This window comes from Falco cherrug, chromosome 10 (genome assembly GCF_023634085.1).
Source record: "Falco cherrug isolate bFalChe1 chromosome 10, bFalChe1.pri, whole genome shotgun sequence".
Classification (NCBI taxonomy): domain Eukaryota; kingdom Metazoa; phylum Chordata; class Aves; order Falconiformes; family Falconidae; genus Falco; species Falco cherrug.
The window spans coordinates 5391926-5416716 of record NC_073706.1 but is presented as its reverse complement, the minus strand read 5'-3'; the positions used below and the strand labels follow the sequence as shown (position 1 = coordinate 5416716).

Genomic DNA, 24791 nt, shown 5'->3' with positions numbered 1-24791 from the left:
TATCACGAACGCCCAAGTCGGACTGCTAGTCCAGCACTGGTATTTCAGAACCTTTTATGCTATTACTTGTCATACGGGCCTAGAACTCTACCATCTACAGGTGACAAAACCAACTCAGCTGACCAGAATGAGACCCAAGAAACTCCTCTAACATAGCCGCTACAGTTATGTTACGCCAATTCTTGACACGAGACCACAGGGAAAAGCAGTTAAGATGTTTAAGTATCTCATCTGCTGGGTTATGTTACACCACCAGCCCGCTGATCTTCCATGGCACTGCCAATAAAATGGGAACATTAACAGATTTATTTTCTGGCTAAGTATCTGACCTGTGATGAAGCACCAGGTTACTGTCATCAAAACTGTGCTGATATTTTTCTGTGATTCAGTCTACGTATGTGTTTTTGGAGATGCCTTACCCTCTTCTCAACGGGGACTTTGTTGTAGTATCGGATGGAGTCTTTCCCGAGGAAATCAAATTCAACCACGTATTCCTGGCCATCCAGTTCAGGATGCAGCTTGATATGTTCTACTCTCAGAGAGCAGCAGCCTACAGTGTCAGCTGTCTCTCCTTCTTCTTTTTCATTACCAGCTCTCAGAGCAAGCTAGATTTATATCAAGACAAGAAAAGTAAGCATTTCAAACCATCCCAGTAATGTATAGATGCTGGAAACTTTCAGACACTGGCCTAGAATCAGCAGTGTCCATAGGAGAAGAGAAAGGAAGAAAGTGCATCTGAGTGGATAAAACTGACACTTAGAAAATTCTAATAAAACCAACCCTAAATTCTCTTTAAATCTGTTTTAAATAACCCTCCATTAAAACCACAAATCTACCAATCTACCAGAATACCTCATTTTTTAAAGAGAAATTTAAAGCAAGATGTTTTGCCAGCTTTCACTCATTAACTCAAACTGTGACAGTTCTGACCAATGGAAATCCATTTCAAAACATTTGATATTTAAAGAAAAAAATATTAAGCTGACTTCCTTGTGAGCTTAACCTCATACAAAATCATGAAGTTCAGTTGTTTATCTTCTATGATCCTACCTCTTCGCTGCATGCTAAAAAACCAGACTTTAAAGAGCACACAGGACACTTCTGGTTATATAAATTATCTAAAGGCTACATAAAAAAAAAAAAAAAAAAAAAAAAAAAAAAAAAAGGTTTTAACAGTACTGGCTAAACCAATTTCTAATTTTTGAAAAAAAAAACCCTTCAGCGTTCATATAAACCCAGAATTATTCACATCTAACTTCTCTGATTTACACCAAACTCTTCTGAACAAAACTTGTTAATTTCGTCGGTTAGTGCCATACACTACCAGGGCAACAGCTCTCTGGGAACTGGTTTTAAGTGGCTTTAAATGGATCAATACAACTGCAGTTTTCTTTACGCTGTGGTAAAAAAATTAGCATAATTATGCAACCTCACAACTGTGACCTCAAACTAAAGAGGTGACAAACCAGCAGAAATTCACAGCCGGAAAACTGAAACAGCTGGAGACAAAAGGCCCATACAAACCTCCCAGTAATCCAACTGGGCGACTCTGGAACCAGACTGTGAATTTTGCCTGAACTAAAACAATGCTGCCTGAAATAGCCACATTTAGTACAATAGCTTATTGCTCTGGATTCCAGGTAGTGGGAAGGAAAAGGAGACGGGAGCCTGCCCACCAGGAAGTCTCAGGAAACCTCAAGCGACTGGGCTCCATTCTGCCCTAGGAACAGACAGCGTTCTCAAGGATTCTCAGCTGGACGGGAAAGGTAAGAGGAGCGTGCTGGGAACGAGCCTTACTTTATCAATGAAGTACAGCGCCACAGCCCTCTGCCGTACTTTCATCTCTTTGGATTTCCAGTCTTCTCGATACTGATTTCGGATTTTATCTACGCACTTCTTCAACCTCCGAGCTGTTTCATACTTCTGCCAGTCCTTCTCACCCTGCAAAGTTAGAATAGAGAGCATAAGAAAGCAGGACCAGTTCCAATCTGCACCTCCAGGCTTTGCAAGTCTGTGTGTGGCAAACTATCTCCCTGTATAAAACCACTGAGATTTTTCTGCTACCAGCTCAACTTCAAACTATGCTGCCACGCAGCTGTAAGTAATTCAGATTTCCATGATATTAAACACTTCCACAGAAGTGACTATAAAGACACAAACCATACTATGGTCTCAACATATAAATGGTTTCCTCTGCTTTATTCAGATGACAGTTACATTCCTTCAGCTGTATAATTAAACATCCATAAAACTTAAAAGCAACATCAACAGTTCATCATTGTTATATATTCAAGTCACAGCAAAAAGAAGGAACAGAGATTTTCCCCTGCACTTGTAGGACAAACCCCCTGTTATTAATCCAGGAGAAAATATCTTGGGGGGTGGGGGTGGAGACTTAATGAGAACAACTTAAATCCTACCTCTGAAAATGGAAGGTTACTTGTCTTTCAACAGTTTTACCATTGCTTTTATGCAATCGATCTGATGATTGATTATTTGCTCCCACAGCAGGTTTTTTGGTTGGGTTTAGGGTTTTTTTGCAGTCATGAGCTCCTTCTCAGCCAGTAGGCTGGCCACATTTTTTATTTTATGATCAGCTAATTAGCAACCCATGGTTAGTGCTTTACTACATGATCAGACAGAGGAAGTTAGGGCAAAAAGTAGGTCAAGTATCAAGGGGTGCAAGTCTGTTCTTGGATGAGTTGCTTCGTTTTAGGTTTACACAGGGTAAAGGACTCTTCCTACAAATGACACAATGATGCTTTTCAATAGTTATTTCCCAGATTTTATCTGCTCTCCTGTGCAGTAATTATTTCTTTTCAAGGAGGAACAAAAGCACAGAAACTTTCCTATGTTTTTCCATCAGTGCAGGATGGAATAGCAAGACAGCTTTACTTCCTATCTCTCTCCTAGCCAACAGTTAGACTTGCTTCTTGGAGACGTGACCAGTAAGATGGTTTTTTTTTTGTAAAAAACTAGATCTTCACCTTAATTCTTGAGCTAGGGTTCAACATTATGTATTTGATAGAGCCCTGGATGTTCTCAGTCCATGACACCAGCCAGGTAACCTTGTTATCATGCCGGACCTCCTTCCATTTGTGTCCTGGTGGAGGGGGAGGGATCTTTGAATCCCTGCAGAGAATTACAAAACAGAAAATAAAAACCATTTGAAGAGACTTCCATGTCATCAAGATAGAGAAAGTAATGAACACCATCATACAAAGAAAGCACAGGGAAAGAAACTGAGACAACGTAACTACCTGTTTCCACAAGCAGGAAGGCAAGTGAATCAGAGTGAACAGTCAAAGATCAGAAATGTAACTGCTATCTGTATGTATCTGCTGAAGAATTATACTATAGGTGGGAACACACATCGCTAGGATCATCTCTGTCTTGTTCACACTGCAACAGCATCAACACTTACCAGGAAAGAGAAGCCCACCAAACCCTAGCTTTCAACATCAAGGAAAACCAAGTAGGGTAACCTATCTAGAAGATAATTAATTTCTGGAAATAGTAGCAGGAACGACTGTTTAAGCAAATGTAGGTTGCAAATATGTTGACAGAGTTCTACACGAAACCCATGGTAGCCTTGTTCAGTCTTTGCTTGTATGACTCAGTTTCTTGCCCATATACGAGTAAGATAAGCAGCACGCATATTTCTACAGGCTTGAGTATCAACCTATACAGGATTTTAAAAAAGTGACTATCCTATCTAGAAAGTAAAGCTAATGTGTGAAGCATCCAGGGCTCACTTGCTGCAGTTAATGATGATGTCTTCTGGCATGATGCGTCTCTTTAACATGCCCATTTTGGGATGGTTCCCACGACCTCGGAAGAGACCTGGGGGTTCAATCTTAAAGTTGGCAATTCTCTCCTTGTGGTTGTCCATCACACAGTAACCATATTCCTTCAATAGCCGCTCATTCTCCTCTTTGATTTTCTAGAAAAAAGCCAAAAGCAAAGATGATACAGTATATCCAGCACCACACACACATCTCTAAATGCCAAGACTTAAAAAATTTTCGTATTTGCACCACACTAATACTGAAGACCAGACTCAAAGCCAGATCCCCACCATGCCAAGGGCTGTATCAACACACAGCGCAGCAGGCTGTCCAGAAAAGCATTCATAAAACGCAAGCAGCACAAACTGGAAAAAGGGAAAGAATGTGAGAAAACTCTCTTAAAACTTGTATTTCAGCGAAACAGATTAGGGCTGGTGAAGACAGCGACCATTTTGCTACAGGAGAGGCATGTACCTCTATCCATGTATCATAGCTGCAAGAGCAGCCCCAGCACAGTAGTGCTGCTTTACAGTCTATTCAGCATTTGACATCCACCAGACTTCACATCTTCTTGGTTTTGTATAAAAACTCAGACTTCTGCGTTGGAGCTGAGCATCAGAAAGCGGGCAGAGGAATGTCTCCAGTCTGCCACATGTCAAGCCTGTGTCAGCAAATAGTCTCAGAAGCACAACACAGTCTAAGCAAAAATGTGCTGAGATTTCATGCATACTTCTGTGTTTGAAGTCTAATTATACAGAAGGAAAAATAAAAACATTGCAGCTCGAAATAAAACATCTGACCCATAGACACCACTGGCGCGTCAGGTAAGAAACTAACAGAAAAAGCCATTTCTGCTCCATCGTTAACAGCTACCACGGATGGGAACCGAGAAGGGCTCACTCACATGTTTATCAAATGGGAACGGCAGTAAGACAGGGGCTCTCTATTTTGCTGGGACCCCTCTGACCCCAAAAGCCGTACTTGCAAGCTACCAGGCCCCACTCAAAGGACAATTACTGTAGTGTTGCAAAAGATCAACTGAGAACTCGGGGCAAGTTTCCAACTTCTACTGCAACAAGTTTCACTCATCTAAACTATTCAGTTCTCTCCCCACAAGCCACTGTAGCCACGCTGCTGGAAAATAAAGTTTGTTTTTTTATTCAGAAAACTTCTTTACCTGATATTTAAGATTTGTTCTCTCATTTTATTCGCTAATGTCATTGCTGCATGCTTCCCACCATCACCAGTTTTGCCCTCCAGACCCAAGGAGCTTCTAAAATGAAAAGCTATCCTCAGCTGAGTATCTACTGCTCATTATTGGCCAGGAACCAAGGATCCCAAGGAGGTAGCACCTCTGATTCTCTTTATTTACTTAAGTAGGATCAGGAGCCTTAGCCCTATCAACATAATTTTAAGTCAGGATAAAGATTCAGCTGTAAAAGCAGTGCTTTGCCCTACCTGAGCTGCACAGTAAAGATTCCTACAGTTAACCTTAAAGTAATAATTTGAAAGCTAGTAAACACTAGCTTACAAACAGCAAGGCAGGCAGAGAAATGATTACACAAAGATGTTAACAAGCCAGCTAAGAATCAAGAAGTCTCCTAGAATTCCCTCTGGTACCTGTTTCTCCTCCTTAGACATCTGTTTCCTAGCTTCCGACTGGGCTTTGAAATACTGGCTCATGTGGGTGAAGTCACACTTGCTGAGGCTGGTGATAGTGCTCTTCTCTTCAGAGGTCATTTCCTTCCAGAAAGAAAGCAGCACTTCAAGTTTTCACACATAGCAAGTTTTCATGCATAGCAGAGCTTACCCTACCCCAGGCACTTTTAACAGAAAGAATAGACAGGTTCTCACAATAAACTCCCAAGCATCCCCTAGTTCCACACGCTCACTCCGACTAAGGTCAAGGAGATACGGACAAGGAGCAGAGCGTATGGATGCTGGCCTTCCAGCATTCTGATCTCAGAGTGCTGGTGCTGCACCACCTCCCAGAGCGCTCTCGCACTGAACAGTGCCTGGGACTGTTGAGGGATAAGGAGAAAACCCCAGTAACCCATCTAGGAAAACCGCATCACCTGATCAAAAGGTCTGATCTTACGGCTTGATGACTGAGGTGAAGTTCTGAGTTTTAGGTCTTTGGAAGAGGTTTCTTTCTAATATAAAGCTGGCTCTTCAACAAGGCAAGTAACAGTCAGATTAGCTATACCCCATTACCCCATAACAAGCAGATTTGGTTGGGTTAAGTCTGACTTTGCTGGTTTAGAAAGGTACTTATGCCAGGGTCCTTCCTGGTGAAACTACAAGATGAACTGGAAACCTCACAGCTGCAATCTAAGGCAGCTTTTAGTTGCCTTAAGTGAACTTTCCTGTGCATGGGACAGTAGCCCCTTTTCATTGCCCAGTGCTGAGCATGCCTGCAGTCACTGCAGCCCCAGTCTACATGCATACCTTTCTCCAGTCTTTGAAAAAGTTTTTCCTGAAGATCTCCTTTGTAGTGTACTCATGATCAAGCATTTTTGCAAAGAATGTGGCAACTTCTTCTGCTTTGGTACTCAGCTTCATGACTTTACCTACAAAGAAAGGTTTTCTTTTTAAAGAAAACTGTAAACAAGAATTGAAGCCAGAAAGCGGTCATAGTAACTACCTTAAAGGACGCTGTATTTTTACCACAGAGAAGTTTTTCCTAAAAAAAAAAAAATAATACATAATACAGCAGATTGGATGGACAAAGGAAACAGAGGAGCACAATTGCTTGACTAGCATCATAAACATTTAGAAAAAAAGTTTCCTCTAGAATCTAAACATTAAAAAAAGCAATAGCAATCTGATGCGAGACAGGTCTGAGACATGGAGGGCAGGAAGGGGAAAGGCCTCCTGCAGGAAACCCTATGCTGAGACACCCCAGTGGTATGCACGCTCCTGGGGAAATACTGCTGTTTGAAGTGGAAAAGGCAAGGGATTTTATGAAATTTCATATTCCAGCACTCACATATGTGGGAAATAAAGTTTTTGTATTCCACTTCTACCCACAGAGGGTCTCTGCTTTGGAACACCCCTTCCAGCCTTTAGCTTTTTCTAGCCAGGAAAAGCCCTTCTTCCTATGGATACACCACAAATAGGCTGGAAAGCGCTGCCAAATTTTTAACTCTCCTTCACTGCAGGGAAATGTGTCAGGATTCTGCTGATTGTTCCCTTTGCTGTGGAAATGCACTCCTGTGTCTCCAAATCGGCCTCAAAAAGCTAGTCATTTTTAAGACAGACTGAGCTTTCAGTGAACGAAGAGGTCACATTTCAGCTTATCTGCAAGACTGCAGTACAAGGTGAAATTGCTGCATGGGAAGACTTTACCAGACAAAGGAAAAGAGGCTGCTGCAACACTGAAGCTGTTGATCTGACATCGAACATTCACATCTAGCATCTTTGTGGGCCAGACTGCACTCCTGACAACACATGAGGTGCCAGTGATCCCTGTGAAGGGCTTTGCATGCAGCTCACATCTCCAGCTAGTTGCAAGAAATATTTAAAGTCCCAATAGGCTGGCAGACAGTCAACACCTGTGGATTTTTTTTAACAACCATTTTACTCCACAAAAGTGAATACAAGAAACACTACTGTTGATTCTATGCTCTTGGAAAAAACACCACTTTGTTTACTACATGTTTTTAAAAGTTGCATCATCTCTAAAATTAAAGCATGGGAGTCAGCTATAAAACCTTAAGATCTATTAATCCCCATAAAACAGGAATTAGCAAAAGGTCCTCCCAATGATCTGAGAATATTCCACAATTAAATTAAACCACCAGTAACTCTGCCAATTTTTAAGCTGCAACCTAAAACACTGCATTTGTTTGCTTTTAGCAGGAAATGGGGGAAGGGAGAGACAGCAAAGGAAACTGTTTTTCCAGGCTTCAAGTCTAGCTTGAAAGAGGCTATCGAGTTAGTAACATATTATGGGGCTCAAATGACCGATATTTTTCCCAAATAGCTGAAGGCTCAGGCACCTTTATCTAATCACCTTAGAATATATTGCATCGGACTCAATTTCCTTCTTTTTACAATGGTTTGAAAAGGCTCTCAGTGACAGGGCTGTACATTTAAAGAAAAAGAGATTTATTCCAGAGGTGTGAATATTAGTTACCTGACGTAAAAACTGAAAACCAGAGAGCAACCAGTGTACATAATGAGCAGAAGAGACCACATGGCCATGACTGAAATGCAACTGCCACTATCTACACTCTTATCTTGCCCCACCTAGAGAAAAACATGCAAATTCAAGCCACCTCCTGGGTATGAGCAGCAGCTTGTTAACCCACAGCCACTCAAACATATATATAGTCAAGCCCTAAAAGATGGCTTTGGCATTTCAGGCTCCTTTACTGAGTCTGATATTGTAGGCACTAACGATGGCTCCAGCAGTCATTATGTTAGATGAAAACAGGCAGTCCCACCGCAGCACAGTCACTGGGCAAGGGACAGATTCCTCCAGTGACAGCCTGCAGCCTGGCAGCTGGCTGGCCAGCCATAGCGTGATTATTGGGCTCTACAAATCATCCTAGCATAATCTTGAAATTAGACAGTGCCTTGTGAGCACGGACAGCGGCTCTCAGCAGCTGCTGTGTAAATCAGACATCGGATTTTTTTGCCTAGTTTCTCAAGGAAGACTTATGTGATCACTTTATTTGCTAGACCCCCCTGCCCACCCTGTAATTGCTGAGACTACTGATAAATTTTTTGCCATGATGGAGACAGAGGCTGCAAAAATCCCTGCGCTTCCTTGAGATTCCATGACATAGATGGCTAGTGTCCTGGTTTCAGCTGGGATAGAGTTAATTTTCTTCTTATTAGCTGGTGCAGCACTGTGGTTTGGATCTGGTGTGAGAACAATGTGGATAGCACACTAATGTTTTTAGTTGTTGCTGGGTGATGTTTATCCTAAGTCAAGGACTTTTCAGTTTCTTGGGCCCTGCCAGCTGGAGAGGCACAGGAAATTGGGAGGGGACACAGCCAGGACAGGTGACCTGAACTGGCCAAAGGGGTATTCTATACCATATGACATCATGCTGAGTATATAAACTGGGGGAAGGAGGAGGAAGGGGGGGCACATCTGGCATTATGGCATTTGTCTTCCCGAGTAAGTTACACGTGATGGAGCCCTGCTTTCCTGGAGATGGCTGAACACCTGCCTGCCGATGGAAAACAGTGAATGAAGTCTTTGTCCTGCTTTGCTTGCATGCATGGCTTCTGCTTTACCTATTAAACTGTTCTTATCTCAACCCTCAAGTTTCACATTCCAGTTCTCCCCATCTCTCTGGGTGAGACGGGAGTGAGCAGCTATATGGTACCTGGTTGCCGGCTGGGGTTAAATCATGACAGCTAGATAGAGAGGAGCTTATTGCTGCCTGCACCGAACAGACAGCTGCAGTGCAACTTGCCCCTCCCCTTCTCTAGACAGCAGGAGAGGCATCATACATGCTTCAACAGAGGAAAAAAAAATTTCCAACTTTTATCGAGTTCTTTATAAGAACCCTAAGAAAGAAGTCTGTAGACATCCCTGATCACTGTGCTACTTGCTTGGAGATAGCCTCCAACAGGATGCAATGTTTATTTCACTAAATTGTCGCTGAAAATGAATGCCACCTATTTCTCAGTATTTAAAAACACTGTGTCATGTCACATGAAAACAGCACGCTGCTCCTGGAAGAGTTCCATGCACAGATGTCCCCTTCACCAAAAATTACATTTTCATCCTTTCAGATGCCTCCCACTTAATTCAATCCTGGGTTAATTTGATCCTTCATTTAACATGATCACAGGACTAAAAGGAAGCACACGGGTCATCAAGTCCAATCTCCAGCAGGCATCACCTCATATAATCCCTTCCACATGAGCCTCTAACAACCAGTCAGCCCAACACATTAGAATCCCACATCAATTAGTTCTACCACACACACCAGTTAGTGAGTGGGACCATGACTTACACCAGAGGGCTGTGTCCTTGAGGTCAGGGTCATCCCATGCATTCCTACAAGATCCTAATCATCTGTATCAAAATTCAATTGTCTTTCATCCTGCTCATGCTATCAAGCGATGATGAATTTCATCACAGATGATGGAAGTTGCAATTCATAACATTAAGAAAACAGAGCAAGCTTAAAGGTGACCAGCAATGAAGAAGCTACAATCACGTACTCTACTAGTTTTAAACCACTACTCGCAGGCGTTAGACACTCATATTGTTAAGTAACCTGAGATTTACCACTGTAACAGAGGGAGAACAAGTTCATCTCCATGTCAACCCCATCAGCAGAATTCAGTAGGCTGTTCCTTTATTCCACAGATCGTTCCTTCACTTAGCAGTTGAGGAACTTCTTTTAAGCTAACCACTAAAACAAAACCACCTCCTCATCTTTTCAGTCCCCGGAAGAACACCACAATACCCTGAGAATGTTTATTTCTCTTCCCAGCAAGTGGAAACACAGATTAACTCACCATCATAATAAAACTTGACATTTTCAGGCAGAGGTTCATATGGTGGAGCAAATACAGGACCTTTGTGCTCTAGAAACTTCCATTTAATGCCTTCAGGGTAGCGCTCTTCTTCCCACCTTCAAGAAAGAAATACGAACCAATACAAATTTAAGCTCCTAATCTTCATTTTATTACTATGTGGCTATAAAAGTATGCTAAAGAAAAATCAGCAAGCAATCATTGCTTTGCCAGGCACAGACCAAGTACAAATATTCAATGCACTTTTTTTTTTTACTTTTTTTTTTTTTTTTTTTTTTTAAGCAAAAGCACAGCCATGTCCATGAACCTTGGGTCACAGGTTATCTGATGACACCATAACCTCACCTCCCACTGGCTGCTCTTTTCATAAAATCACACAGCTGAAAAAGCTTAGAACTTAAGAAAACGAAGAATTCAGTCTTGTAAAACAGCTAGGATCATGCCAAATTAGAGTCAGCTGTGATCTAACATCAAGTCCAGAATGCCTGTTCAGCAAAGCCAAACAATTGTAGTATATTATGCAGCTGCTTTCAGATGTGGACAAGTATGCCGTTAAGGACAGAGATAAAGAAACAGATGTTCTTTTACGACCTAAATGAGAACAAACCTGCTTAGACAGAAAGACTAAAACCTGCTCTGTTATTTTAAATTCATTCTGATTCTTTGGGTAAAAAAAGCAATACTTGAAGAAAAACAGAGTAGCATTGGAAAATCTCAAACTTGCCTGAAAGCACCTCTATAAAAATGTTTTGCAAGTGATGCATTAGGTATCACAACACAGCAAGGCAGGCAGCACCAATTCCATATTCCAACTGAATTCACAGGGTCAGCAATTTATCTACAGAGAAAAGGGGTCCCAGCAGGCCAGTATCCTTCCCCCAGTTCCCAGTACCCTGTGTGCCCGAGCCACCGATTCCACACTCCTCCCCTCCCCTCTACACTTCTTTCATGATTACCAGAACATTACTGCTACATGCTGCTGGCACAGGATTCCCTGCCGAGAAAGGCTATTTTACCTTAGTGATTAATCAACTGGAAGACCATTAACCTGTCACAGCACTCAGGCTTTGAATTGCCCAGACAACTTTGTTGAGCAAAAAAGAAAAAAAAAAAATAGTTTAAGCTTCCCTCTAGTGTCAGCCCTATGGAGCAGTCCCATTCTGGGTCCAACAGCAGCTGAGAAAAGACGTACATGTACTGCATGCATCTCAGGAATCGTGATACACAAATACAGATCACTTCTGTGCTCTGACCCTCTTAATCTCAGCAGGGATGAAGATAAGCATTGTATCGAGAGAAAAGAGCTTCTGCCAGAAAACACTAAAAATGCTTCACCGGTGCCTGTACATCAAGAATTTAGGAAAAACAACTGTATGGGATGCAACATCTTGACACAGTTAGAAAGACACTGTCTTTGACCACAGCTCCAGACCTGAACTGAGAAGGACAGTAACATCTTTAACAGCAAAGCCCACAATCCCAGCTATCGGCACAAAACCTGCATGTCAGTTGCAGTCCCTGGCTGGGAAGAAGGCTTGAGTAAACTATGTTTATATAAGAAACTAATATTGACATTTGAAGTCTAGATCCCAAATATTTACGTTCCTAATGGTTGTTTTTTAAATTAATTAGAAGCTCGACATCTAAATATTTTGTCAAACATAGGCCTAGGTTCTTCCACCCAGAAGCTCCTTCCAGCAAAATAAATTAAACCATTTGCCTCTCCTCCCAGCTATCCTCTCTCACAATGAGTATTTTTATTCAAGTAAGAAAAAACATGGGGATCATTCACAGTAGCCACTACTTTAAAGGATAAGTTTGTCACTCTTGCTTTTCAGCCATGTCTTTTTTAAGATTTATCATGCTGGTATTTACTTGATGAGAAATTGTTCCTCTACCCATTCCTGTTCTTTTACGAAGGACACATGTAAAATGAGTCCTAGAAAGGTAGCCGTTCCAATAGATAGCTGAATCACGTTGTGCCTTTTGGGAAGGCTACAAGGAAACACTCGATCCATGGGGTGGTTTCTAAGCCCAAGGCTACCAGAAAGTTTGTCATGAAAAGATCATAAGCCATTCCTAACGCCACCTCCACCTTCCTAAACCTCATGCATAACCATTAAGACAAAAGGTAAAAGTAAGCCTTCTGAGTTTAGCCAATTTTTCATCCTCATTTGGTTTTAAACAAAAAAACCTGTTAGAGCAACACTGTCCAAGATAGCTCCTGGTCCTAAAGCAATGTTCTACAAAAGATTACATGGAGCAGGGAGAACACTGCCTGTTAGGAAAGCCGCTGCTGATCAGTCACATAGGTTCCTTGATTAAATCCCGTATCAAGCCTGTTGATTCTATCAAGAATGCCAGGCAGCTCAGGAAGGTAGAGTTGGAGAGGGATTTTTCAAGTGGAATGAAAATAGAGAAGATTCTTACGAAAAAAAACCCCAGACTATACCTCCAGGACATGTTATTTCAAGGAAATGAACTTACTATAACACAAGGTGGGAGAAGTGCTCATAAGATATACTTCTGGATCACATATTTTTCACATACTGACAGGGTGTGAAAATGACCTCTAAAAGAGCTCCACACAGTGATGAACAAGGCCAATGCCTTGGGAATGTCTAGCATCAAGTATTCACATAAGTGAGGATGAAAGTGCTCAAAGCAGTAAGCACTTGAACAAGCAGCCAAAAAAAGATATCAGACTTTCAGAAAATTGACTCAGATGGAACATGAAATGCCCTTAAGAGACACAAGTGCAGATGAAACTCTGTCCAGCAAAGACACGCTATACAAAGCTGCAGATGGATGACAGGAACATCAGCAGAAGGATGCAGCTACCTACTGCCAAATTTTGCAAAACATGCTTTCAAAGGCAGTTTTCCTCAGCAGTAAGCACAAATCGCAGAGCTTAACACAGCTACCAGGGCCCATGCAGCCAAGGCAGGTGAGAACAGCACAGCTCTCCAGTAAAGGTTTGCTGTGAAGGATACAGACTACAACAAAAGGGAGTTGTGATAATAGAGTATTTCGACAGAACAGGCAAGGGCAGCTGAAACAAAGCCAGAGAGACAACAGATCATAAAGGCTTAAAGAGACCTTCTGTAGCTTCCTATTGCTTCATGTCCCTATAGTTTGTTAATGTCAAAGCATATTAAAAATATGTTGTCAAGGATCGAGAAAAAAAGTGGATTGTTCAGGGAAAAAGGAAAAAAAAATATCATCAATCAGGACAGTTCTGGGGAAGGGCCTGAAAACCAATTTTTTAAGACAGCATAAAAGTATGAAAAAACTGTTCAAGTGCTGGTGTTCTAAGGAAGCTGTGACAAAGAGAAATATGCCAAGGCTATACACTACAGAATAATTTTTCTTTTAAAGATGAATCAATAAGAGGGAAAATAAAGGGGTAAAAAACTCAACCTGAAATGACTGAAGATTGCAAAGGCATTCCACAACACTACAGATCTATTAAAAATAGCCAAATGATCTCATAAAACACTCATGAAAACATCATCTCCAAAAGGGCACAAAAATACATTACAGGAGATTACAAGAGTGCAGAAAATAAACATGCTTTTGAAATCTAAATATGCATTGAACTGAGGGAAGTACTAAGGCCCAAACTTCACACAAGTAACAGCTCCTCAAATCTAGCTGTAACAACAGCTTACATTACTGTGGATAGCTAGAAAATAAATCCAGCAGGTTTCTTACACAGAGCACCACTGATGCAGCATAGGCCTGTCTTCCAAATGAACCACAAAGTCCAGATTTATTTAAAAAATGTTCTAAAAAAAAAAAGCACAACTTTAGGGTCCTGAGCAAGACAAAAAGTGCTTTCCGTTCATAACTTATCTTCAAAATTCATTGTCCAAACAACCCACGTTTAACCGGTCCATCGACCAACTTTCATATCTGTGCCAGAGACAGCAGCAGTTTTGAGAGGCACACAGTTGACATCCAGCTAGAATAGAAAGGTAGACAACCGCTCATGTTGTACCCTCTATACAAGACAGATAAGATCTACTAGAATACCAGTTAATAGTTCCACGCTATTTATATATTCCCCCAAGCCTGCAAGTTTTCATATTGCTCTGAAGAGTGTCAGAATGGAGCAGGTCCTGGGCACCAGAATACTGGTACCTGATCATTACAGACAGCCTCTACATTCTACAGATAAGGAAAAAAAAACCCCACAACATAAAACAGCCTCACAAACAACTTATTTCTTGTTCTAGGTATACCAAAAAAGGTATTTCACTTCTGCTTCAGGGGATGAACATAGTGAATGAGATACTTATTTAAAGCTTACCAGAAAAAGTAAGCCCATTATTCAGAACAAATCCTCATGAATCACCAAAAGAGAAAGCCAGATATGCTTATCAGTCAGCATGGGAAGTTAACAGGGAAAGGTCAGGTGCAGAGGTAGCCTACATCACTGATAGATAGTTACCATTTCCATTTTTGCTCCTCCTCTTTTTTCGGCTTCTTTCTTTTGTCTGCTTCAGGGACTTTCTTATCTTTGCTTTTAGCTTTCTTTGCTTTGCTGTCCTGCAAAATGAGTGAAGAATCTGTTAGAATGAGCTACTTCTCCCCTCCCTGACAAGATGCTTTAAAACTAGAAGACTGTCTCTTGGGGTATATAAATCTGACTGCAAACAACCAAATTCCTGTGGCTTCAATACGTAAACGTGCTCTTAGATCATCCTATTAAGTTAAAATCCGCTGATGGTCCCACTTATATTTCAAGCTAAATTCTTTTACTTTGCACTTGGGGCATGCTAAGTGTACACACAGTCAGTTATTCTGCCTCACCTAATAAGCGAGGAGCCTGGGCCATAGTAACACAATTGCTTAATTATAGAAACACCCTCCTTGGCCTGCACTAGCGTTATCTAGTCTGGCCAATGCTACAGAGCACACTTGCACCACTGTGAGGTGGCTTCTGGGAACGTACTAGTATACGTTCACTACAGAGACACTGTCATTGAAATGAAGAATTAACCACACTGCCAGGAGGTGCCTGCAACATGTGCCTCAGAAGGGTACCTTTGCTAGATGTGGAGCATAGTTCCTTAGTCTCAAATTATGGCTAACCTCTCAGTAAAGTCCCTCTCCAATGAGACTTCCACTCTACACTTCATCTCAAAGCTGTAAGCATCTTTCTAGCAGCTTAGCTCTGTTTCATCTCCCCTGCTTCTGAACTGTGCTACATCATCTGTGCAATTACCAGATGTTGTTAGCGAGGCTCCTCTACCCTCTGTGAGCTACTTAACAGAAGGACTGCGAATTGCCTGGAACTGGCAGAAGTTCATGTCCTGGAGGCATCATCTCCATCCGTTGTTTTAAGAGCAGGAGACAAAGTTTTCCTGACTTTGTATACATCATGGCTCAGATAAGTTAACCTGCACCACAGGTGGGGATCTACCACGTGCAGCTTCGTCCCAAACTGGCCCCTGCCTCTGTACCCTTGAATCAGACTCCCCCTGCTCTACATAATTCAACACCAAATTGTCAGCCTTGCTTTTCTTGATTATAGAAATAAACTCATCTTTCACATTACCTCTTCTTCCTCTTGTTTCCTTTTCTTTGCTTTCTTGATGTCTTCTGTTTTGATTTTCTTGGGTTTGTACTCAGCACTGTAAAAACAAAACCACTAGCTGATGAAAATAATAATTTTCCAGTATAAAAAAAAATAAACAGAAGTCATATACCAAGTTTGTGTGCACAAGTTCACAATATTTCTAGCATGTTTCATTTCTAAAGAATATAATTTTATGCCCCACTCTCAGAAAACTGAACAATCCCTATCCAGCCAAACAGCCTACAAAACCCTAAAACCCGTAAGCTGTTACTGTGAACACTTCTCCACAAGTTTCAAACTGCTGAAGCAAAAATCTTCCTTGATGAAGAATTGATCCAAAAGCACTAGTAGCCTCCCAGTGATCACATGGGATGGGATAAAATGGGCAACAGCTTTGTGGCATGTTCTAACCCCAACTCCTTTTCCAGTCATCAGTCTGGGACCTGCCCACATGGCTCACCTTTTGCATCCTCCACTAGTTCAACAGCAAAATTGACTACTGGCAAATTCTTAATCTTTCCATTGCAGACATGAGATGGGAGGTCACAAAAGTTTAACAGAGGGCAGCAAATGATTACACAAAGGATGTCACACCCATCTCCTCTTGGAAACTGAGAAATACCACACAGGGACACAATGCCACCATGGTTAAACCCTTCCAACCCTTTAACTCCAGACCGCTAGTAAGGCCACACTATCCAAAGAGCTGGATGCACATAGATGGTGACACATCAGCATGATGTAACTGGGCTTTTATTTTACTGGGTAGGTTACTGTATCAGGCAAACACCGTATGTATTTTTATTTTGATTTAGCATAACCCATGACAAATTTAGACTCTAGGCCAAGCAGTGCTGGCAAACCTCCCACCCTGCCCCCAAACAGGCTGACAATGCCTCCTCTTCCACTTGTGCAGTCATTTCCTTACCCAACAGAAACCACTGCAAGCTACTTAGCTAGCATAAATACCTCTCTTGCTCTTTCTCTACCTACCTTCTGGGTTTTTGTCTTTTTTATTTACTAGCACTGCAACATTTCACAGCATCATCTGCAGGAGCAGGTAATGGTATTTTGCCTTGGACACCACAAATACTATCCTTGACCTGCACAGAAGACTTGTAACAGCATAAGGAGTCCGGTCTCAGACCTCCAGTCACCCACATGAACAATTTTGCCTTGATGGCCTGAAATCCCACCTTCTCCCTCAATGTTATTTTTTTAAAAAGCCAAACATCCAAGTCGCCAGCACCCACACCACTTACTCATCATCTTCTCGAGGTCTCTTCAGCGGTTTGGAGTCCTCTTTAGGAGACATGTAAAACCCATCATCATCTGGTTCATCTTTAATACGAGGTGGACTACAAAAAGAAGCCAAGAAAGGTGGTTTTTAATTTCAAATATGAGGTTTCCTGGACACCAGCAACAACTCAGTTTTAAGAAATTATCATCTCCAAAACGGGCATGTCTTCCAGTCCTGGAATGTGTTGTCATCTTAAGACTCCCAAGACCTGAACTGTCATTCTCTGAATATCCACAGACAGCATAAGGAGTCATTCAGTGCCTACTTATTTACCATTTCTCAAGCAACATCAAGATCAAATTCAACTGTTTAGATTTCACTGTGTTCCTTTGAGGTTTTGAGTAAAAACAACTGTAGCTTCCAGCACTTTCAAATGTACTTAACACAAAACTGAAATGCATGTGTGCAGTCAAATAGAGGACATTATTTAGTTTCAACTCAATATCCTTATTGAGCCTGATAAGAGAAAAAGATTATCAACTAAACAAAGATTTGAAAGCTATTCCCATGAATCTTTTGCCAACTAAATACAGAGGCATGTGAAAACCAGAAAAGGAAACAAAGATTTGGCAAAGTTAAACTGATCACACTCTTTTCACTGTCCAAACTGCGGGAAGCAAACAATCCCGTCCCTTTCAACAGACCACAAATATTAAGTTAGGCTCAACATTTTCAGACATAGTGTCTCAAGACCTCAGTAATTTTAAAAAAATTAAAAAAGAACAAGAAAGAGTACATGTACAAGAGATACTATCCCTTTAAACAAACTCATTACTTCTGGATTTCACAGAAGCATTTTACTTATCTTCATAAAGAAAAAGATGTCTCAAGGAGTTCACAGCTACATTTTGAAGCACTTAGTGCTGCTCCACTCAGGTAGAAAGAGTGCCATCCTGGGCTTTCCTGTTCATATATTCAATCAGCAATTTCTATATCAAATTGACTCAGTTTTCAAGTCAACATATGGATTTCGCAATTGGATGGAGTGGGAGAAAAAAAAGCACCATTATACTTTGTAGATCACAGTCAGCAAGAGACATTCTGGAGTCTTATTTTAGCTGGCAACGTGTCCATGAAGCAGAACAAGGCAGTTTGCTCTTTCACAGCTGTAAAGCCACTGCAGTGCTGGCAGATGCAACTCAGGGGAAACAGATACGTGCTGCTGTAAGAAGCCATTTCTGTGGCATCGCTTATGATTAACTAAGACACAAGTCTGTAACACATAGACAGTTGCAAAACATGGAAAAAAAGTATTTGTCTTGTTTAATTTATTCTCCCTTCCAGGCAGAAATCTAGAACTACTGTTCATTAATTTGCTAGGAATTTTATCTAGTCTATTTTAACAGTGAAATATTTCACAACATTTTGTAATAGTAGGAAATAAAGTGCAATTATATTAAAAAAAGGAGATCCGTGACCAAGCTGAACCTTGACTTGCATTGTTTCCAAGACTGTAACATTGCTCATCATACCAAGTCTTAAGGAAGAAAATCAAAACCATCTGAGTGAGGATATTTTTCTCTGGTGAGCTTGTAAAAAAAAAACGTTACAGCAGAAAAAAAGAAAATAATTACTTTACTCTTAGCCAGCTTTAGGCCCTGAAGAAAGCACAATTGTGATGGCTCCTCCAGGCTTTTCTCAAACACACACACACAAAAAAATGTTTTGGGACCTAAAGAGGACCCAGTTACTTTGATACGAGAACACACAACTTCCCTGGTGAGGTTAGCACATTCATGCAATACTGCTGAATAGCAGAGGCTGAAAAGAGTTATTATTAACCGTCTCCTACACTACGGAACACCTAAAAGTCGTTGCTTTCTGTTTCCAGGGTATCCCCAAAAGGGCCGGCAGGGGGCGCCTCTTCCCTGCGCCAAGCCTAACTACTTGGTTTGCATTTTTCAACAGGAGCAAGAAAATGAAACAGATTGAGGAACTCATGTTAAGAGGGCACATTCAAAATATGCAAAGAATAACTAACAGGCATGGACTCGACAGGTATCTTCTCCCAGCCTCTCTGTGTCTGCAGAACATGGTGAGACTGGAAGGATTTTGTTTATTTTTTATAAATGAATTCGTAAAAATGGGCACATGACTGAAAGCTTTGCTTGACTAACAGATACCGACACATGCATCCACCATGCCACAGACCTCCAGTAAGTTAGTGGACTGGATTTACCACCTTAAAGATCACCAATGGCTACACTTAAACAAGTCACAAGTGATCTTAGCTGGTAAAACTATTAGAAAAAAGTACTCAGAAACAATTGCTCGTTTCCAGTTTTTAGTAAGACTACCCATTAATGACTGATACAACAACTAAGCCCAGGAGCCTGTATTATTAGCAGGATTTTTAACAGAGTTGGACATTTAGGCATTTTCTGAGGGTACTTCTGATTTTACACCAGCACCCTTCACTTGCCATGCCTCTTTGCAGGCTTTGGGCTGCAGTCACTTACAGAAGAGACACTTGAGGCAACCTGGAGTGTCTTTATAAGGCCCTGTCTCCAGCAGACTGCCTGCAGCTTCCAGGTACCAACTCTGTAACAAAGGTTCTTTCAACTCCAGCTACCAACATTTCCATAGCTCAATCTGTCCTTGGCAGAATTCAACTACTTCAAACTTGGACAAATCCATCATCTGCAGGCAGATACCAGGTATTTAACAGCTCCCATCTCCAGTTAACTAGGTAAGTATATCAGTTACCAGTTCCCATAATTGAGAATATGGTGTCTGAAGGGGTCAAAAGCATTCCAATTTTTTCCCCAAGACCAAGTGAGAGTGGTCAAACACTGAGCACCTAAGAAAAGTCAAACTGCTTTTTTTTTTTTTTTTTTTTTTTTTTTTTTTTTTTTCAGATCATAGACCTGACTTCTTACCTGGAGAAACCATTTTCCTTTTCCTTCTTTATTTTTATATCACCAGAAGGTAATTTCATCTGAAAAACATAAAAAGTAGGAGGTGATTAGTGCTGCCCAGACCACTTACGTTTTTCTAGTATGCAACACAGGCAGGATATTTAACTTGTGGAAGGAACCAAAGGGCACTGTGACTACACCTTCGTCCCCTGTAGCCTTTAGTGACCTACATGACACACCAAAAAGGCAACACTTTTGGTAAATCATGGTCAACTCTGTATTTTCTGGCCCTCAATTTCAACAGATTGGAGTTAACTGTATAGTTTTGTCCTTGCACAGAACGAACATGATCTAACAGATTTTTCTGCCTTGACAAAGTGAAATGTGGAGCCAGTAGAAACAGCTCCACTGTGGAATTGTTATGCTTCACCACGGCTGCAGCTAAAGTCCTTACAAATTCCTACCTAGCACTCCACAAACTAAGTCTCTGGGTAGCATTGGGATAATTCTCTCCAGGCTGATAAAAACATGGAAGTATAAGCTACATCTAACCTACTGAGTTTGTAACATTCAGTAGTATAAACCAGAACCATCCTCTTGTCTCTCCCACAGGAGACACATACCTTCTCTTCCTTTCTCTTCTCCTTGTCTTTATCTTTGTGTTTGTCTTTGTGTTTCTCTGAGCTGCCATCTTTGTGTTTGGTTTTCTCCTTGTCTTTGTGTTTCTTTTCCGAGGAATCTTTGTGCTCACTGCAAGACAAAAGCGTATGTTCGCAGAGGGGAACACAAGGAGAACTAATACAGACAGCTTCCAGCAGTAAAGAGTCACTGGGTTTGATCATTACAAACCCTACAAAATAAAGAGATCACCTCAACAGAAAGATCCACCACAGTCTCCTGTCACATGTCATCCATGCTCCTCCGGAGGAAGAGGAACAGGAGGGGGACATACCACAACACCACAGACGCCAAGAGCTCCACCTCAGGAAAACCCCCATCAGCCTGGATTGCTGAGGAAATCCACAGCTGCTACACTTAAAGCTCAACACTTTAGGCTGAATTCCCACTGTCTCTGCTGTTCCTCTTTTTCCTAGTCCACATAAAAGGTCACTGGAATAGAGCCGCCAGTCCCATCAATGCCCATGCCAGCTTTTGCTCAGACAACAGTTTGTCATTGTAGCAGCTCTCATCTCTGGAACTTAAAGAGAAAACCGCTGATCTCTATTATTCCCAAACAGATGGGAAAACCAGAGCAAACAGGATATGAGATGTCCTTGTGTTTATGCAAAGTCAAACAGAAAAGGCAGGAATAATGCTGCAGTCCTCAGTCGAAGCTGTTTCCTCACTGTGCCTCACCACGGTGGTCAAGCAAGCTCTGCTCGGCTGAGACGACCCTGCCATGCAGGACTGGAACTCACCAAAGGTGAAAATCTGGGCTGCTGCTACCCAAGGGTTTGGTGCTACGGATAACAGCATTGAGAGTTCAAATAACCAAAATTCTTTAGACAGAACAGAGGAAAAAAGATCCCCAAGGAGAAGAAAAATCTTCCTTGTCTACATCCTTCTGATTTCCAATACATTTAGGTAAATTTGGAATCACATTCTCAAGTTTTTCTTATCAACCAAAAAGACGCAACTGTTTTCAAATGAAAATGACATGAAATGACCCGATCCTTGGAGCCAGAAAGTAAGCAAACACTCTCAGGAGACTCTACTGGCCGCAAGGATTAGCAGCACTGTTGTGGAAGCCAAGCAGCAAGCCTGTCAATTCAACAGGCCTTCAATACACATTTATAAGGTTGTGTGCACTCCCTGAGGTCATGCTGGGCTTAAAAGCAAACCAAAGAAAGGCACAGTGGAAATCAGCCTCTCTTCTACTGGGCATGGCTAGGCACCAAGTAAGTTGCCCTCCTCACACTGGCAGCTCATGCTCCTCCTTCCTCAGCACTTAACTCCCACCACTACTGCTCTCTGGGATGCACTCCGCTTCTCCTTAGGACTATTCAATGCAATGCAAACCTCTACTAGAAATAGGCAAGCTTCCTTATTTCAGTCATTTCAACACTCAAGTGCAAGTCCAAACTGATCTGGGGGAGCACAGACCTGAAAAACAGCAAGCCTGGAACACCAGGTAGGAGTGTGATTTTTAAAAACTATATATGCTTCAAGTCTTCCTTCTATCATAAAAACCAGACTACAAAAGGGCTGGATATTCAATGGCTACAGAAAACAAGCACCACATTAACTAGCTCCCATAAATCTTGCATGTGATTAAGAGGAAGGCAGCCACAGCCACAAATACACCGACCCATACCCAGCTGTAGAACTGCCGAGTAAAGTCCAACGCAGAGAGTTTCAGAGCCTTGTGTAACACTAGCACAAAAGGACCTGAACCTGCAAAAGGTCTAAATTATTCAAGCTCAGAGTCCCACACACTCCAATAAATATACAGCAGCCTTTCAAGCTCAAGCAGCTGAAGCATGAAAATCCATCACTGAAGTCAGTATATTCACAAACTGTGTCACATTGAAAGAGATCAGTAGAAAGAGAAACCAGTTTCATTTTAACTCTCTAGCAACCTCTTCATACTACATATAAAACTGTAAAGGAGTATCTAAATATCAAAAGGCAACTGGCACTCTTAGAAATAAGACGCACAGCACCACATGTTGCCTGTGAGTGAAGATTCAACAACTGCAGACTATTCTTACCCAGCAGATCGTGTTATGTGTGCTGTGTGATCAGGACATGCAATTACATATGCAGGACATCCTGACACTGGATCTTGGAAATCCAGGAGATGCTTGCTACTCTTGCTCAGATTTGACATCCCAGCTTCTGTATCCTGTTTATTCATCAGTGTTTCAGACTTAAGATACCTATTTCATTTTCCTCTGCTCCAATGAGATTCATTGACTGTCTGAAAGCACAAACCCCACACATTGATTAATCCTTTTTTAACTCAGGAAGATCTGGAAATTCTGACTTGGTATCTTGTACTGTTATCTGTATGCTAGGTACATCATTTGCCAAAGATTTAAGTTTTACAATTACAAAGGCATATCATCATACAGGAAAAAAACATACATAATTAACAAACATGCAAGGCTTCAACCCGTTTTGTTCTCTGCAAGTCTGCTTGTTTCTATTTTCTGACTTGCTCTTATTTGATATTTAAATCCTACCTGCAATAACATGTTTTACTCAGACAATCTGCATCTTCAAAGCACAGTACACGCTGCGATCGACGGGGTTTGTTCTCTAAGGTAAATGTTGCTTGGGAGTTTGGAATAGCAGAAAAAAAAAAAAAAAGCTTAAGTTTTCAAAAGCACCATGCTCCTCGCTAGCAGCCAAAAGCACTAGCTTTCAGTATGTGACTTGCAGAGCCCAGAGATGCACACAAAATGTGACTAAAAGCAAATTAATAGATGACAACCTACATCTGCAAAGCTAATGCTGAAAAAGGTAGAAAAATCCCACTGGCCTAAAAGAAGCAGTGAGAATTTTTATGTTGCATGCTTACAGACTAACAGCTGGAATAAAGACAAAAAGTACTAAAAACTTAGGCTTGCTGAAGTAGAAGCTCAAATGACACCTCCCTCGAAAGACAGTAAGTGGCCACCATTGAAAAGCTGTTACGCAATCTAATCTAAAGCTCAGATTTTTCAGCACTAGAGTCAGAATCAAGAAATCTGGATTCCCGACTCAGTCTTAGGTGTTGGGTTTGGGTTTTTTTAAGCTTTGTTTTTTAATCACAAGACTATTCTTCCCCTTTGCTCTACAAAGCAGTAAATTTCTCACCAAAGCAACAGGGGGCTCAGATGACCCAAGGAAACTGTCTCCAGTTTCACCTGGCAGCTTCATTTTCCTAACAGTATTGGTGGCCAGGCCCTGAGGTTCCGCTTGCTGCTGCTCCTGGTATGTGACTAGAAGAAATTCCCCAGATAAAAATCTGATTTCATGTGCTACTCACGACAACAATGTAAAAAATCTCCAACAAAACAACAACCAAAAAACACAAACAAAAAAGGCATACATTTATTTCCCTTATTTGTAAGCAGACTCCTTGTCGGCCCTATGTGTTTCTAGACACTGGACCACAGCTCTGACTTCAACAACTTGGTTCAAGATTTTCTGACACGTGCAACAATGAGGGCATGTGCTCCTCTTCCCTAAGAGGGCCTGAAATCTGCATCTCCCAGAAAAGCTCATTTGGAAACATGCTGATAACAAAGGCCCCAAGCAACAATCCTGAGAAGAATAACCTTTTTTCTTCCAAAAGCAAAGCAAGTTGCTCAGATATTAACTTCAGTCAGCAAGCCGAGCTGCTTTGGTCTTTCATTTGGCTAAGATACTTATGCGAGCCTCCAGGGGAACACAATTTAACCACCACACTAATCTCAAAAGAAAAGAGAAAGCAACAGGATGCCATCCTTACCCTGAAGAAGGAGTGTCAGCCTTCTATCAGAAAGCTATTTCCAGACAGCCCCAAAGCTATTATTAGGAGGGACTGGGAACAATTTAAAGATCAGAAGTCTATCTTCCTGGCCGATTCAAAACTGGAAAAAAAACCACCCCGATCACTTTTCTTTAAAAAGACCAAAACCAACCAATATAAAAGGTCTTAAGACCACATACAGCCAGATAACTTATCCTGAATTAATTTCTCGGAGTGCTGTGGATCCTCTGTTACCTTTCTTGCACACACCCCTCTGCCAATAAGACAGCTTGAAGCCAATGAAGCAGGACAGCAA

At 41.4% G+C, this 24791-nt stretch overlaps 1 protein-coding gene across 1 annotated transcript in view; it reads right to left on the bottom strand.

Moving 5' to 3' along the window:
• Positions 1-24791, bottom strand: part of TOP1 (DNA topoisomerase I) — a 69158-nt gene that overhangs the window by 6768 nt on the left and 37599 nt on the right. Inside the window, exons 4-15 of the mRNA XM_055722123.1 lie at positions 20661-20787; positions 20059-20117; positions 17142-17237; positions 15859-15934; positions 14749-14846; positions 10278-10393; positions 6237-6358; positions 5409-5531; positions 3756-3943; positions 2988-3132; positions 1798-1941; positions 420-605 (exon numbers count right to left, since the gene is read on the bottom strand). Coding sequence (XP_055578098.1) covers positions 420-605; positions 1798-1941; positions 2988-3132; positions 3756-3943; positions 5409-5531; positions 6237-6358; positions 10278-10393; positions 14749-14846; positions 15859-15934; positions 17142-17237; positions 20059-20117; positions 20661-20787 — 1480 coding nt within the window. The remainder of the gene's footprint in view (positions 1-419; positions 606-1797; positions 1942-2987; positions 3133-3755; positions 3944-5408; positions 5532-6236; positions 6359-10277; positions 10394-14748; positions 14847-15858; positions 15935-17141; positions 17238-20058; positions 20118-20660; positions 20788-24791) is intronic.